Here is a 16,274-nt window from a genome sequence, read left to right as displayed (position 1 = left end):
ATTTGAGTCCCATATTGTTCCCTTTTTTCGGGTTTGTTAAACCACTTCCTTATCTCCACCCCCACCTCCCCCTATCCCAAGTCCTCCTGGAACTGTTGGTCCCGTTGTTTTTCCTCCTGATATTTCATCCAGCCTATCTTATTTAGACAGACATGTGGAGATAATAACATGTACAAAAATAAGACAAGGAAAACAAAGCAACAGTATACAACAAAACAACAACAACAAACCACTGACAAAGAACAAAACAAAACACATCAAGAAAGAAAAGCTTGTAGTTAGTTCAAGGATGTTTGTTTTCCTTTAGGAGTGTTTTCCACTCTAGTCTGTTGGGTCACCCCGCCCTGCCCCCAAAGTCCACTTTCAGCATTCCCTGGGGACCTTGCTGCTCCCTTCCCTTTCTGTTCTGCTGCACTCCCACAGTGCTTTGCCTCGGTGTGGTGGGATCAGGTCAGTTGCAATTCCCACACTGTGTCTCCGGTGCTGTCCCCTTTAGCGCCATGGGTCAGTGAGGGGCATCATGTCTCATCATACTCCTCCCCCAAGAAGAATTTGTTTCAAAGGATGACATTGATTCTGCAGCTCTGGGAGAGGACATTTCTGATCAGAGCATATGGGAGCAGATGAAGGGAGAAGAGGAGACAGTGCAGCATAGCCTGGCCCACCAGGCCATGAGGATGATGTTCCTGATTAGAGCATTGATTCTGTGGCATCAAATTTGGAGTGAGTTTGCTTCAAGAGGCAATAGGTACTCTAGCAGCAAGGTAACATTTACAGATTCCTTCCCCAGTAACTACATTGGGTCTTTCAGCACCAACCTGTCAAAGCTTTAATTATCCTTATGAACACTATTCTGTTAGCATTATCTCATGTTTTCTGTGTCTGCTTAATAAGCCATTAACATTGCCTCCAGTAATACTAAATATTAGTCTCCATGTAAATTAACAGTAGTTGCTTCTAATCTTTATGCCACTCTGAAAGCTTTCATCCTGGACACTCTCTTGTCATAGTGGGAGAGACCTGTGTATGGTTTATACCAGTTTTCAGAGAGTGATGATTGAAGAGATTTAAAAAAAAATATTAGCTGCCTCTGGGAGTTCCCTTGAGGCCACTGGTGTTGTAGTGGGTTAGTCTTGAGCTGCTAACCTCAAGCTCAGCAGTTTGAAACAACCAGCTGACATATGGGAGAAAGATAAGCCTTCTTACTTCCAACAATAGTTCATATGTAAGTTCAGGTTAGGGCTAAAGTAAATGAAAACAAGTCCACAAGAGTCAAAATACGACTCTTGAGACCATCTCACTGAAATTTCAAGAAAATCTCAATAGATTTGCTGGATAGGATACTAACGAAAGAAGAGCTAATGAGCTGTGGACGGACATCAAGACCGTCATTCATGAAGAAAGTAAAAGGTCATGAAAAAGATAAGGAAGAAGGAAAAGTAGATGTCTGATACATGCTCTTCATCATAGAGGAGCTAAAGAAAATGGAAGAAAGGATGAAGTCAAAGAGCTGAATAAAAAATTCCAAAGGACATATCAAGAAGAATAAGTCATATATTATAATGAAAGTGAAAATACTTAGAAAACCCAAAGGGAAGAATATGCTCAGCATATCTGAATCTGAAATAAATAAATAATCAAGCAGCTAGTTGTGATCTTGAAAGATTCGATGGGAAAATTTTGACTAATGTAGGAAACATCACGAGAAAATGGAACGAATACACAGAATTGCTGAACCAAAATTACTAGTGGGAAGCCCATGATTTTAAGATGTAGGACAAGAGCAAAAGCTAATGATATTGAAGAAAGATGTTTAAGCTGCACTGAAAGTATCAGAAAAAAGCAAGTATCCAAGAATTGATGGAACATCCATTGAAATGTTTCCACAAGCTCAGGGAGTACTGAAAGCACTAAGTTGTCTGTACCAGGAAAATTGGAAGACAGTTACTTGGTCAACCGACTGGAAGAGATACATATTTGTACCCATTACGAAGAAAGACGTCTCAAAAGAAAGCTCAAATAGAGAACCATATCACTGTTGTCACATGCCAGTCAAATTATGCTCCAGGTCATTCAACGATTGCAGCAGTGCTTTGACAGGGAATTGTCAGAGGTTCAGGTCAAATTCAGAAGAGGACAAGGGATAAACAATCTCATCAGTGATGTTAGATTGAAGCATTTGACATTTCTGATTGGAAGCAGAGAAAACTAGAAAGATATTTACCTGTGTTTTATTAACTATGTCTAGGGACCCGACTGTGCTGGTCATTAAAAACTCTGGGTAATCTTCTGAAGAAGGGGCGCACCCAGACAAATGATTGTGCTCCTGTGGAACTTGTGCATGGAATGCGAGGTAGTTGCTCAAACAGAACTAAGGAAAACAGCATGTATTAAAATAATAAAGAGTACCACACGGTTGTAACCTCTCATTATATTTATTCAATCTAGAGGTTGAGCAAATTATCAGAAAATCTGGATTAGATGAAGAAGAATAGGGCATCGGGATTAGAAGAATGTTAATTAACAATTTGCATTGTGATATGCAGATGACACAACTTTACTTATTGAAAGTTATAAATACTTGGAGCCCTTTCTGATGAAGATCAAGAACTACACCTTTCAGTATGCACTACAACTCAATATCAAGAAGACCAAAATCCTCACAACTGGACCAATAGGTAACATCATGATAAATGAAGAAAAAATAGAAGTTGTCACAGACTGTGTCTTGCTTGGAAGCAGCGGTCAAGTATTCTTCAAATGTATTCTTGGGTAACAAGGCATGCCTGATCCAAGCCATTATATTTTCAATTGCCTCCGGTGCTTGTGAAATTTGAACATTGAATAAAGAAGACCAAAGTAGAATCAATACATTTGAATTATTATTCTGGAGAAGAATATCGACAGTGCTATGGACTGCTTAAAAAAGGAAAACCCTCCTGGAGATGGATTGACATTTTGGTTCTAACAATGGGCTCTCACATAGGAGCCATTATGAAGATAGCCAGGCAGTGTTTTGTTCTGTTGTGCATAAAGTCATTATAAGCCAGAACCAAAATGATGGCACCTAACACAAACAACCACTACTCACATAAAGAGTTATGATCTAGGAAACCCACGGGAGCAATTCTACCTTTTCATGTAAGGGTCTCTGTGCATCAGAATTGACCCAATGGTAGTGAAATTGATATCGTATGCTTTGGGATTGGGATTTGCTGGTTGAACAGAGAAAGCTAAGCCAGGGTCAGATCTCTAGTTTAGCCCTCAATCCAGTATTTGTAGTAAATTGATGGCTTAACTGAAAACAAAGTTTATAGTCCCCTGGTTTTAGAAAAACCCATAGATTTGTTTGCTATTCTAGTTAAGACTGCATTATTGCTCAATTTCCTAACAAAATATGGTCAATGTATTTTTGTCTTAACAGTCCTGAAACAAACTCTATTTAAGCACCAGAAATCAAACCCTGCTCCCATGAACCACTCTGGAAAACCAATGACAGAGTTAAATTTTAGAATTAGTTGACTTACTGAGAAGTCTGCAATTGTAGGTGTGGTGACAAAGCTCAGGAAAAGGAAGGTTAGTTTGTTGTTAGGTGCCTATGTCAGTTTAAACCTTTTACTGGTGGTTTGTTATTATAGCATCTCGGCGAAAGTTGATGTAGATAAAGAGTCAGACAGGGTGTCTATTTTTAATTAATATTTCTGACAGTTATAGATAAATACCAATAATGATTATTTTAAGCAAAAATGTAAGGCTCTGATGTATTCTTGGCAGCATAAAACCAGCCCTCACCAAATTCACTGCCATCCAGTCAATTCTGAAACTGGCTTTATTTGTAACAAACAGATTCCTATCTCTCATGCAGAGTGACTGATCAATTCAAATTGTTGACCTTATGATTAGGAGTCCAAAATTAATCCTACAGTCCTACCAGAGCTTGATTGGTTACATATGAAGAGGCTTGTGTATGTAACATTTACATATACTTTTAAATACAGAGGAAAAGAGCGCTGTGGACTCAAATGTTTTACAATGTGGTTGCTAAATGATAGGTTGAGAGAAAGATTTGCAGATAGTTTTCAACTGTTTAGAAATCCCTATCAAGCCATTTTGCTCTGGCACATGAAATAAACTCAACTGGTAAGCACTCAGTAACAACAGTCTCCTACAATGAGATGACAGAGATATCAGACTAGCCTAAGAACTTAAGTACAAATGCTATCAATCATAAGTAGAATGTTGCCTGTGATAGGATTATATCTCCCCACCTTCAAGAAAATCCAGTCAATATACCTATTATTCAAATAAATACATTAATCACAAAGCTAATGATGAGTAATTGAAAAAATATATCAATGACTACCATTGGATATTGATCAAACATACACTCCAGATGCATTGATAAGTATGGGCAGTCCCAATGCAAAAGGAATGGTTGTTGAAAAATAAGTACTTGGTGATCGAAATGAAGCTGGATAGAGTTTTGCAAAACCAATGATTTGTTCATAGAAAATACCTTTTTGCAGCACCACAAAGGATAACTGTACTCATGAACTTCCCCAGAAGGAATGCATAGAAATCAAAGTCCCTGCACTTGTGTGAAAATATGAAGATACTCAGTATCCGCAGCTAAAATCACGCCAGGGGCTGACTGTGGAAATGATAATCAATTGCTCATATGTAAGTGCAGACTACAGCTGAAGAAAATTCAAACAAGGCCATGAGACTCAAGAATGTTGCATCAGGATTGGAAGAAGGCTTATTACCACCTGGGATATGCAGATGACACAACCCTGCTTGATTACGAAGAGGACTTGAAACAATGATGAAGATCAAAAATTGTAGTACTTGGTTTGGATCACAACTCAATGTCAAGAAGCCCAAAATCAATCAATCAATCAAAAGAAGCCCAAAATCCTCTCAATGGGATCAATAGCTAACACCATGATAAATTGAGAGAGTGTTGAAGTTGTCAAGGAGTTTGTCCTGCTTGGATACACAATAAATGCTCATGGAATCGGCAGTCAAGAGATCTGCTTCACAAGCACTATTTAGGTTGTAAAATCAAAAATGTTATGTTGTGGAATATGATTTGTCTGACTTCAGTCATTGTCTTTTTCATTGCCTCATGTGAACATTGGGCCTTGAATAAGCAAGATGAAAGGAACATTGAAGCCTTTGGGTTACGGTACTGGAGAAGATTGAAAGTGCTAAAAGGACAACCTGATATGCCTTGGAAAAAGTGTGAACAGAGTGCTCCTTAGAAGCAACGATGGCAAGACTTCCTCTCATATCCTCTGTACATATATTCAGGAGAGACCAGCCCTGGAGAAGGACCTCATGCCTGGTAATGTGGAGGGGCGGCAAAGAAGAGGAAGGTCCTTGAGGAGGTGGATTGGCACAGTGACTGCAACTGTGGGCTCAGGCATAAGGACAATTTTAAGGATGACACAGGACCAGACAATGGTTTGCTCTGTTATGCCTATAGTCCTGATATGTCAGAACCAATCTGATATTGGTTGGTATATATTGCTGATATCACAACAGTATATACATATGGCATCCTTGGTGGGCTGTGATCCTCAAGGTCTGCAGTGCAAAAGCATCAGCTGCTCTGTGAGAAAAACATCAAGCTTGTTAATCCTGTAAATGATCCCAGTCTAGGAAACTCACAGGGTACTGTTTTACCCTGTCCTATAGGGTCTATAAGAGCTGGTATTGACTCCATGACAGTGGAAACTATATATACATGCTTATCATGGGAGCTCTAGTGGTGCACTGGTTATTGTGGATGGGCTGCTAACTGCAAGGTCAGCATCTCCCAACTGCCAGCAGCTTTTCTGGAGAAAGATGGGGCTATGCATTCTCCTAAAGAGTCGCACACAGGTACTTCTGTGAACTCCTACAGGGAGGCTGTGAGTAGGAAGCCACTTGTTGACGGTGAGTTTGATTGAGAGAACATAACGCAAGGCATTACTTTAAATGGCTATTATGTTACTGAAAACAACCAAAATTCAACTCTGTTGGCCAATTTGAATAGGACAGTCATATCTGTGTTGCATTAATCGGTCATATTTGTCATGATTAATATGACATGCAACATCTTAAATTTGTCCTTCCTGGCAAACAAAACCGCATGTTTACTCCATTCAAAGTGGCCAATCTAAGAACAGCTCAGCACACTAAAGTCTAGGATTTCGATTTTGTTCCATTTTACTTTGGAAAACTTTAAATTTTCCTGGAATCACACTTTGTACATTCCAAATTCTCCTTATTAATGGATATTTTCACCTTCCTCTCATTTTAAATCAGACTCCAACAGCAACTGAGGGTGCTTTATTGGAATTAATTCTTGTCCAGTTGGGAGGCGCATCTTCCAGCATGATACCTGACAACAGTCCACTGCTATTCATATGATTTTCAGTGGCCACTCCTTCAAAAAGGGTCAGCCAATTTCTACTTCATACTCTGTTCTGAGTCTGGAAGCTTCAGACCGTGCTGTTACTTGAAACGCCAGTCACAGAGCTTCCAGCATCACAACAAAATAAAAGCCACCATGGTAAGATGAACTGTGACACAAGTGAGGGGAGAGGTTACATGATTGGCTATAAAAACAAAAAATAAACTAACCTGTATGATTGGGATGGGCCAGTACTACGTTGATGAAGTGATTTCCAGCTTCACAAATCTGAAAATACATTTGAAAGTATTTAGTGATATATTTGTGTCTCTTTTTAAATTAAGTTTATGTAATACTGCTTACATTTGTTTAATGTTTACATTATACAGTGTATGAATTTCACAAGATCAAGTGATATGTTATATTCTAACTGTATAAAGGGAAAAATGTGTAACACTCAAAGAAGCTCCTTGTGAGCATATATTGAATAGAAATAATTAGACATTGAGTTATGAATGCTCAAGTTATTGCTGTCCTCTTCTTAAAAACAAAATATAAATCTCTGCAATTTTGTTAAGTTTGACTCATTGCAACTCTATATACATTTTATAAGACTTTGTACATCTATATAAGAGCAGACAGCCTGATCTGTCTGCTGTATAGCATCTAGTATATTTGAACCTGTGATCCTGAAATTAGCAGTTTGCTACTTCCCTGGCAAAGCCAATAGCGATCCTTTGACCTCTTGGTAACTGGTCAAAATTTCCTTGCAAATCTGTTGTTGTTGTGATATGCCATTTAGTAAGTTCCAACTTATACTAAATCCCACATACAACAGAATGAAACACTGCCAGGTCCTGCTCCATCCTCATAATTATGTTTGAGCCCACTGTTGCAGCCACTGTGCCAACACATCTCACTGAAAGTCTTCTTCTTCTTTTTCTTCTTCTTCTCCTTCTCCCCCTCCTCCTCCTCCTCCTCCTCCTCCTCCTCCTCCTCCTCCTCCTCCTCTTCCTCATCCTCCTTCTCCTTCTCCTACTCCTCCTCCTCCTCCCCTCTCCCTCCCCTTCCCCCTCCTCCTCCTTTTCCTTCTGCTCCTGCTGTTGATGCTGCTGCTTCTACTTCTGCTTTTTCTTTCTAAAGAAAATTTTTGCTTTACAAGTTAATGATCTTTGCATTGAAATCACAGTAGGTGTATGTACAAGTCATGCGAAGGCACCTTGTCTTGCTGACACATTTATTTCTGACATAACACCCATGAGCGTTGACTCCAAATCTTGACAACCAAAATGTGAGAGCAAAATTGTGCTCTGTAGAATTTAAATGGCCGATTTTTTCAGAAAAAAAAAAAAGGTTGACACTTTCTTCCCAGATTCCTTTGAGACATTCATCCTTCTGGTGAGCAGGCTAGTGCTTTCATCGTTTGTGCAGGAACTCTTTTCTGAATTAGCAGGATCTCATTTCATGAAACACGGTTGTAGCGCTGACAGTGCAGAGCTCATAGCCCGGGCCCCAGTTGATTTCAGCTTAGTGCACAAAGTCTGTTCTAAACAGTATTGCTCGACCAAGAAACGTGTTACATGTCATCTCATCTGTTGATGAAATATGCTCTCATAGTTTTTCCTATTAGTAGCAGAGGTCACAGTGACCCTGAGAGTAGTTGAATGCTTTACCAGTGGTTACCAGTATGCTTTGCACATATTGCATTTTCTGTGATGGGCAGTCATTTTTATATGCCTATTAGATGTCCTTATCTAATGTATTACAAAGTGCTTTTTACCATGTTAGCACTATGCTTCAGATTATAGAAGTAATTCAATTTTTTACCATAATATTATGTATGCATATATATTCACTATGGAAAATACCACAAAACAAGATATATTTTAATTTCAAGTCCTCAATATCATTACTAAGCCCATAAAATATATTGCTACTGGTGTTTAAATTTAAATAAATTGTTTCATATGTTCTCACATAATATTTACCCTACACACTTTACCTCAATTTCTCATTGACTATCATTCTAAATAGGGCCCTATGGTAGCATTTTGGATTAAGAAATGCAGGGCCAGCCGTCCAAAACACACCCTCTTCTGAGAAAGTTGAGGTTTGCTGCTCTTAAAAAATTTACAACCTCAGAAACCCACAGAGGCAGCTTATCTTTGTCCTGTAGAGTCACTTTGAAATGGAATCCACTCAATGACTGTCAGTTTGTGTGTGTGTAGGGCAGGGAGGGGGATGAGTCTAGTGGCATCATGGCTTTTGCATGTGACTTTTATGATAAGATCAGCAATACAAATTGGAGAAATATGACAGTCTTTTCCATAAATATTACAGCCTCTGATACCCCAAATAGAATTCTCAGAAATCCCGTGGGGCAGTTTGCCTCTCTCCTATGCAGTATCTATGAGTCAAAATCAAATAAGCGACAGTGGTTTTAGTTTTGGTTTAGATATCACTCTAAATAACTGGAAAATATCCAACCCTCATTACATTTTAGAAAATAATTACAATAAAGGAAAAATAAATAGCTCATACTCATCCTATAAAACTACTATGCAAAAATTCATTTAGAGTAATCAGTTTAAATTAAATCTTTATTCCAGGGTATAATATTAATAAGTACAGATTAATATTAATAAATACAATATATTAAGACATTATATCAAAAATTTTATAAATCAAATACTTACCTTCCTTATGAAAAATGATGCATACATTAATGGTAGAAGGTTCTAGTTTCTCAACTTATCATTAGGAAGACATAGGTGAACTTTCACATATTAATTATATAATTAAAACTATTAATTGTTTCTGTGGCTAAAAAGTAAGCAATTTTGTCAATGTATTTTCATTCAATTCCAACATTTTTACTTAATATAAGAGAAATAAAGTATTTTAGGGTTTTATAAATTCAGTTTTGGATTATATGCAAGTATTAATTCCTGCCTTACATTAATAAAAACAAGTACTTTCCTGACACATACAAGTGTTCAGCAATATTAATAATTATATAAATCATTTTGAATAACAATTCAATTAACCCAAACCTCTCTAGACAAATAACTTTCCTTTTGTTTTCTATTTCCCATCTTTTCAGCACTGTTTAACACATAATCACTGCTTAGTTATTTAGAGCACCACTGTCATGATTTTATCTCTTTTGTTCTTAATAAGGTACATTGTAATATTATTCTCCTGTCATTTACATTACAATGGAAGTAAATGTATAAAAACACTAATTAATGAGTAAATTTAGAATTAAATGCAAATAAATTATATTATAATAATTAAGGTTTTTCTTCTGGTGAAATGTGTTTGCCTTGAGATTCTTACTACTTTTATGCTAATAATATTACTTTAATGTTTTACTTTTCCCTTATTAACTTAGAAAAGCTCTGACTATGGAAATATCGATCTTTTATTCAACATACAATTTGGGAACAATGAGCATCTTGGCATTTGGTAGATCATCATGGTAAACATATGTCAATGCTTTAATTTACCATTTGTTGCTACCTATACCATTTAGAAAGAAAAATTAAGACAAGAAATATAAAAGAAAAAGTTTTGGGAATAAAACAATTTAAACTCTAAAGGAAATGTATCTTTTGTTTCACTTCCTATACATTTGCTCTGAGATGAGCCAGAAATTCGATGGTAGCAGCTGTTTCCCAGACAAACTTGACTCATGTCCTTCTCAAGTGGTCAACTTCGTTCCACTTGTTTCATGGCTAACATACGTATATAACTTCTCAAGAAAGAGATCAATGGTTTGATTTTGCTTCCAATGAAGAAATTATTATTTGTAGTCATAGTGTTATGGGAAGAAAAAAACAGAAACAAGAAAAATATGTATATACTTAGAGCTGATTAGTTTATTATCTACTTTATAACTTCCTAATTAATTTTTGAAGAGTAATTGTGACTGTTTGTATTGATTGAAATTACTGCCTTTAAACTCCTGGAGAAGAAATAATGTCAGGATGAAATATTTTAAAAAGAGGTTGATGTAATTTCCTCTTCGATTGCCATGGCTGCGCATTAAAAATATTAGTCAGAGTTGTACAACTCGATATGTAGGCTTATCAGCTGATAAAAAATGTCAAGATTGTATTAAAATTGCAATAATTTTAACAAGATTTGTTTTTCCTGGGCTTATTCTTATCTCAAATAAATCTTCATTCGGCATATTGTATGTTAATGCATAATTTAAATAAATAAAATGTGTGCCAGTTCCAAACATGGGATTTTATTGTATCATTATAGATAATTCACATTAGGGTTGATAATGAAATATGTGGATTTTATATATGAAATGTATTATTCCTATATATTGTAAATATAGATCTTGTCAATCATAGACCTTGTCAATAATTACAAAAAACATAAACAAATGAAAATGAGATGTGCCATCCATATATACTAAGAAACTAATTGTTAAAATATTATAAACAATAGATGAAGCATCATTTTCCTACTTTGTTGTAGAAGAATATATAATTGAAAATATCTTACAGCTTTACTACCATATACAGATCATTATAATCATGATTACACTGGATCGATGTTGACCTTCTTCCTATACGCACATTTCTAGGAAGAAAGCACAGTGACTGTATTAATCCAGGTGGACTAGAGAAATAAAGCCAGTGACTCATCTTAGCTTAAGAGAGGGCGTTATATCAAGAGATGATCATGAATCAAGAAAATACCCCATCCTATTCTAACCCAAGTCCATAATTTCAATATTAGTCCACAGGTCCCACTTCAGACTCACACAACCACATTCAATGATACAGAATGTAAGAAGATCATAGGCTGGTGTGTGCAAAGTCATGTGAATCTGGGATCTGTGAATAATGTAGCAAGGCTCCTGTAGCTGTCCAGGTTAGCAAGCAGGAAGATTAGGGCAGAGAGCAAGAGGGAGGTTCCCTGAGTTCTCCTCATGAGAAGCGCAAGCCCACAAGAAGGCTCTATCAGGCCTCCTTACTAATAGGTTGAGTACCACCTCTACACATTTATAGAAATTTTAGTTGACATGAAATTATGTGACTGCCACGTGAGCTGGTGACATAAATTCAACAACACACAAGTTAATATTTCATTAAAATAATCTTTTAAATCATAAATGATAACTAATATTCAAATGAAATAAAATTTTTGATGCATATGTAAGATTTAAAGGAAAGTCAACATACTCACTTCATATAACCATTACTGAATAATTGGACACTGTTGCTACAGGCTCTCATTTGACTAAAACTAGGATGTAAATGACATAGTTTTTTTCAATATACTATATAAAATTGTTGGTCCACTTTACTCCAAAAATAATTGGAATGTTTACATGTGAAAATTATATTTTCCCATAAATTTCCAATTTTGAATGAATTATGAATGAGCTACAGCAAATTCAACTGCACTTAACAGCAACAGCTTAACAATGTATGGTGGAATTTGGATCATATTAATATACCATAAATGCCATCGATCCGGGAATGAGTTGTAGGCACACACGGGATGCTAGCTCCACTTTAAGAACAATTAGTTCTTGCACCATGATCCTGCTCAATACTCACCCTCAGGAAGGAAACACCAAAGATACAAGTGCTATAGCATCGTGTGGTGAAGAAATTAGATGATGCCCAGCTATCAGATAATACATATGGATCTTAACGGAATGTCTGTGAACAAGCAGCTATTTAAGAGAGATGTTAACTGAGCCCCCAAGGAAGAAGGACCCCAGCATCATTGACCAAAAGATTTCAAATCATATGATCTGAAACTGAAGGATAAAATAGTATCAGGGCCCAAATTATGAGATTCTGGTTTGCAGAAGGCTGCGGATGACAGTGGGATCCCAAGATACAGTTTTGAGATCTTTACTGGAATGAACCTCCAGTGATTTCCCTCTATACATAATGGAGGGATGGGCATAAACTGGTAACAAAATAGAGTACATTGGAGATATGACTTTAGTAGATTGAAAAGTTAAACCTGACTTTATGAGTTATACAATTGACAATGGAGCCCTCCCATTGACATTGGGCCTGATATGGTTTCCAATATTGTTTGTTTTGTTTTCTTCTTTATATTGGTGTTTAGTTCTGATGCATGTTGTCATTAAGGATAGCCCTTTGTAATTATTGGTATGTATGTTCCTGTTTTTCAGTATATGAGACCCAGGATTGATGAACCTAAAGAGACAGCAAGTAAAATAAGGGATACTGCGGGGTACAGTGTAGGGGGGTGGGGGTAAAGTGGAGATGATTTAATGGAAGTGAAGAAGAAAGAGAAAGCTTTGAGACTGAGTGTGGTAGAAATTGTACAATGCCTCTTGATGTGAATGAACCATGATAAGATATCTGTTGAACTATCAAATAATATGGTAGGTTTATAACCTCCAGAGAAAAGGGGTTTTGGGGGAAAAAAACTCACAGAAGTGATGTAACATGCATAAAATTGTGCTCAACATAATTTTGGAAATATTCCCTAATTTATCAAACTGTGCCCAGAATGTAAAAGGTGACTGGGCATATCAATAAAGTCACTAGCCTCAAATTAATTTTGTAGCATAGAAGCTCTGTAAGACGGAGTGTAACTATCTTTTTGGCTTTATTGTTCTCCCTTGAGTGCTAATGGTTTGGAACGGCTGTCCTTGTGGTTAGCAATTCCACTGCACCACTACAACTACGAGGGCTCTTGCATTGACAAAGTTGGACGTTAACCTCCAGAGTGCTAGCTCTAGTGGAAGGCATTTTTTTTTTTAATGTCAGCTTCTGGGACAGGTCTTTCCTTTCAATATCTGTGGATCTGCTGTTCCCTAGATATGCTCACATGCCTCGACACAAACCTTCCCTTAAATCCAGGAGGTTTCCAGTGCAGAAACCTTAAATCTAAAAGATACTATTCATTGCTAGCTCTCTGCTTCTTTTTTTGGCGGTCTTGAGGTCTAAGTTGGTTCTTGATTATATGTTACCTCATGGCATTGCTGAATGCGGAAGAATTCGTATTGTACAGGGACTCCATATTCTCTATATCTTCTTTTGATGCTTTCTGTACACTTCAACATTAAGCCCAGAGAATAATTTTGTACCACAAACTTAGGCTTCAGAAATGCCAGATATTTTCTATACTTTTGATTTTCTAACTACAGCTCTTTGCATGTTTTTATTTTTCAGGATCATACTTAACTTCATCTCAATGAATCACCATTTGAACACTTTTGGTCATCTCTTTCAATTGATAATCTATTATCTTTAGATATGTGATGTCTTAATTAGTTTTCTATATTTTACCTTTCAGGATTCTAATATCCATTGTAATAACTACACAAAATTCATAGACAAAATTCAGGATTAAAGGGTTCATCAAGAAAGTTAATAAGTTTTAATGCCAGTGAAAAATACTCAGGGTAAAGGACATGATACGAAGTCCGTTTATGACTTCTAATAAATGCTCAAAGGGTCCATAAACCCAAATCCCTGAAATAAGTTGTTCCAGTAAGACTCAGCCCAACGGCACTCAACTCCACTTCCATGGATCAGCAAACCCAACTTCCTCTACTGAGTGCTGAGTCAGCCTTTCTCCTCAATCCGGATTTCTGCACAAAAGCACTCAACTTTATTTGCTTCACAGGTTGGGAAGCCCGTCGTTCTGCTCCACATTCTGTCATTATCTATCTCTTGGTTGTGCTGCCCTCTGCTCCTATCGCTGTCATCTGGACCCAGGAGGTTCACTGGGCTGGGATTTCAGGGCCAGTGGTTGGGTGCCCCACTCCTGGCTCTTGCTGGTTATGAGAGCCCTTCTTATGCTTCTTAAAGAGGGCTCATTTTGTACACACAGCATGCTGGCACTGCAGGGAGGCCAGTTTGCATTTGCCCTTGAGTAAATACTATAGATGGCACAAGCCTCTCTAGGGAAAGGTCATTTGGCAGGAGTTAGAGACTTTGGTTATAAATGCCGTATCAAATAATCCACTCCCCCTGCAAGCCACTCTATATTCAAGAGCAAAATTCAGAGTCTCTTTTGAAATCCATTTTGGTCTTTTCTTGATTATATTTAATGCCCTACAACAACTAGTTGCATACAGTCTTCAATGTATCAAATCTATTATTGATATGTTTTCTAAAATCAGGTGGGATATATCCAATGTTTTTCTGTGATATTTGTGGAATTGCTTTAATTTTCTTCAATTTCATCTAGAAATTCTATAGGCATAATAGATATGTGGTTTACAATCATGCTTGGTTTTGTTCTGGCTGATGATATTTAGAGTTTTATTATCTTTTTCCAATATATTTGATACTGTAATTAGTTTACTATTTTAATTAATTTGTCCTTTTCCTCATCTAATTAACAGAAATTCAGGAATAACAAAATTATTCTCTAATTCATAGGACATTTATTTTTTGCAATATCAGGGATATACATTCATTATCTAAAATAACTATCCTACCATATACCATATCATACTTTAATATTGTATACAAATAAACTTATTTTAAAAGGCAACATATCTTTTGCTATGATTAAAAAATAAAAACGTATTTGTGATTTTCCCCACTTCGAATTGATAGTAAGCTAGATTTGATTTCGTTTCTCATTACCACCATAACAATAATGGTCATCCCAAACCACACTGATCTCAGGTTGATTCTGAATCATAACAAGTTTAGTAAGGGAGGACAAGGTAATAAAACTTTACAGGAAGTGAAAAATGTTTTTGCTTTGGATCACTTGATGGGTTTCAACTGCTATGCCCAAGCGTAAGTCATAGTTTCATCATTAAGATGATAGCAGTACTTAGTGGTAAGTCAATCTTTAAATAAAAATCAGTAGTCATGATAACAGATCATGATTTATTAAAGTAAAATATGCTTTATATGCACATCCTTAATTTAAAAAATAAAGTTTGGTGTTTAAACAATAATCTAGAGAGAATGGACTTTAAAAATTTAGCTGTAAAAGTTGTTTCCTTTGTATGCTAATAATTACATCAAATGCCTCAGGAGATTTTAAGAGAAAACTAAAATGTTAATTAATGAGAGCACAAAGAGTCCAAGACTTAAGTAGCCAATATTAATTAACTGCAAAACATTTTAAAATGCTATTAATATTAGGTAAAGGAGTAGGATAAATACCAAAAAAATCCAACCACACCAAGTAGACTGCTAATAAAAAAATTAAAAAGCATAAATTTGGCACCTTCCTCTCTCTTCTCTCCTCCATCTGAACCTGAAATCTCAAGCATGCTCATGCACTCTTCCAGCCTTCGTGTTCTTGAAAACAGCACCTTACTCTTCCCAGCATGGATTCAGAGCTAGAATGTATTATTCCCTACCTCCTCTTCACAAATAAAAATCATCTGTTCTCCACCCTGAGGTTCTTTCAGCTAAAGGTTACAGGGGAAGGTGTGAAGCTTGATAAGAGCACAATTTATTACTTCTTCAGGATTATTTGCATTCTAAAAAAAATCTAAATGAATGAATAACTGATGGTGAGACTGAAGACACAAAGGCACAAGTCAGGGAAGTATGTTTTCTCCCACACCTTTCTGTCTCATAAAATGTGAACTGTTCCTCTCATTTTTATATGTGTAAGAGTAGTCAGTCCAAAAGTCAAAAATAAATTGTTGTATTGATGAAGTGCTGATTTCAAAGAATTAGCAAGTCATAATTCTTTCTGGAGAGTAAAAATAAACGGGACAAAGAGTGGGAAATTTCAGAAGCACTGCTAATTATATACATATATTCCTTTGGTGAATGTGATGTTGGTGTTTAATTTGTACTTTCATTCAGGGTTAGGAGTATGGACAAATGATGAATAAAAGTTATGCAACCTCATAACTTGATAGAATAGAAGGAAA

At 36.5% G+C, this 16,274-nt stretch overlaps 1 protein-coding gene across 1 annotated transcript in view; it reads right to left on the bottom strand.

The window, feature by feature from the left end:
• TECRL (trans-2,3-enoyl-CoA reductase like) overlaps nucleotides 1-16,274 on the bottom strand; it is a 119,342-nt gene that overhangs the window by 5,026 nt on the left and 98,042 nt on the right. Inside the window, exon 9 of the mRNA XM_075544956.1 lies at nucleotides 6,631-6,688. Within this exon, the coding sequence (XP_075401071.1) occupies nucleotides 6,631-6,688 (58 nt within the window). The remainder of the gene's footprint in view (nucleotides 1-6,630; nucleotides 6,689-16,274) is intronic.

The sequence above is a fragment of the Tenrec ecaudatus genome, chromosome 3, assembly GCF_050624435.1.
Source record: "Tenrec ecaudatus isolate mTenEca1 chromosome 3, mTenEca1.hap1, whole genome shotgun sequence".
NCBI lineage: Eukaryota > Metazoa > Chordata > Mammalia > Afrosoricida > Tenrecidae > Tenrec > Tenrec ecaudatus.
Note: the sequence above shows the minus strand (reverse complement) of the source record. Positions and strands in the feature narration are given on the sequence as shown.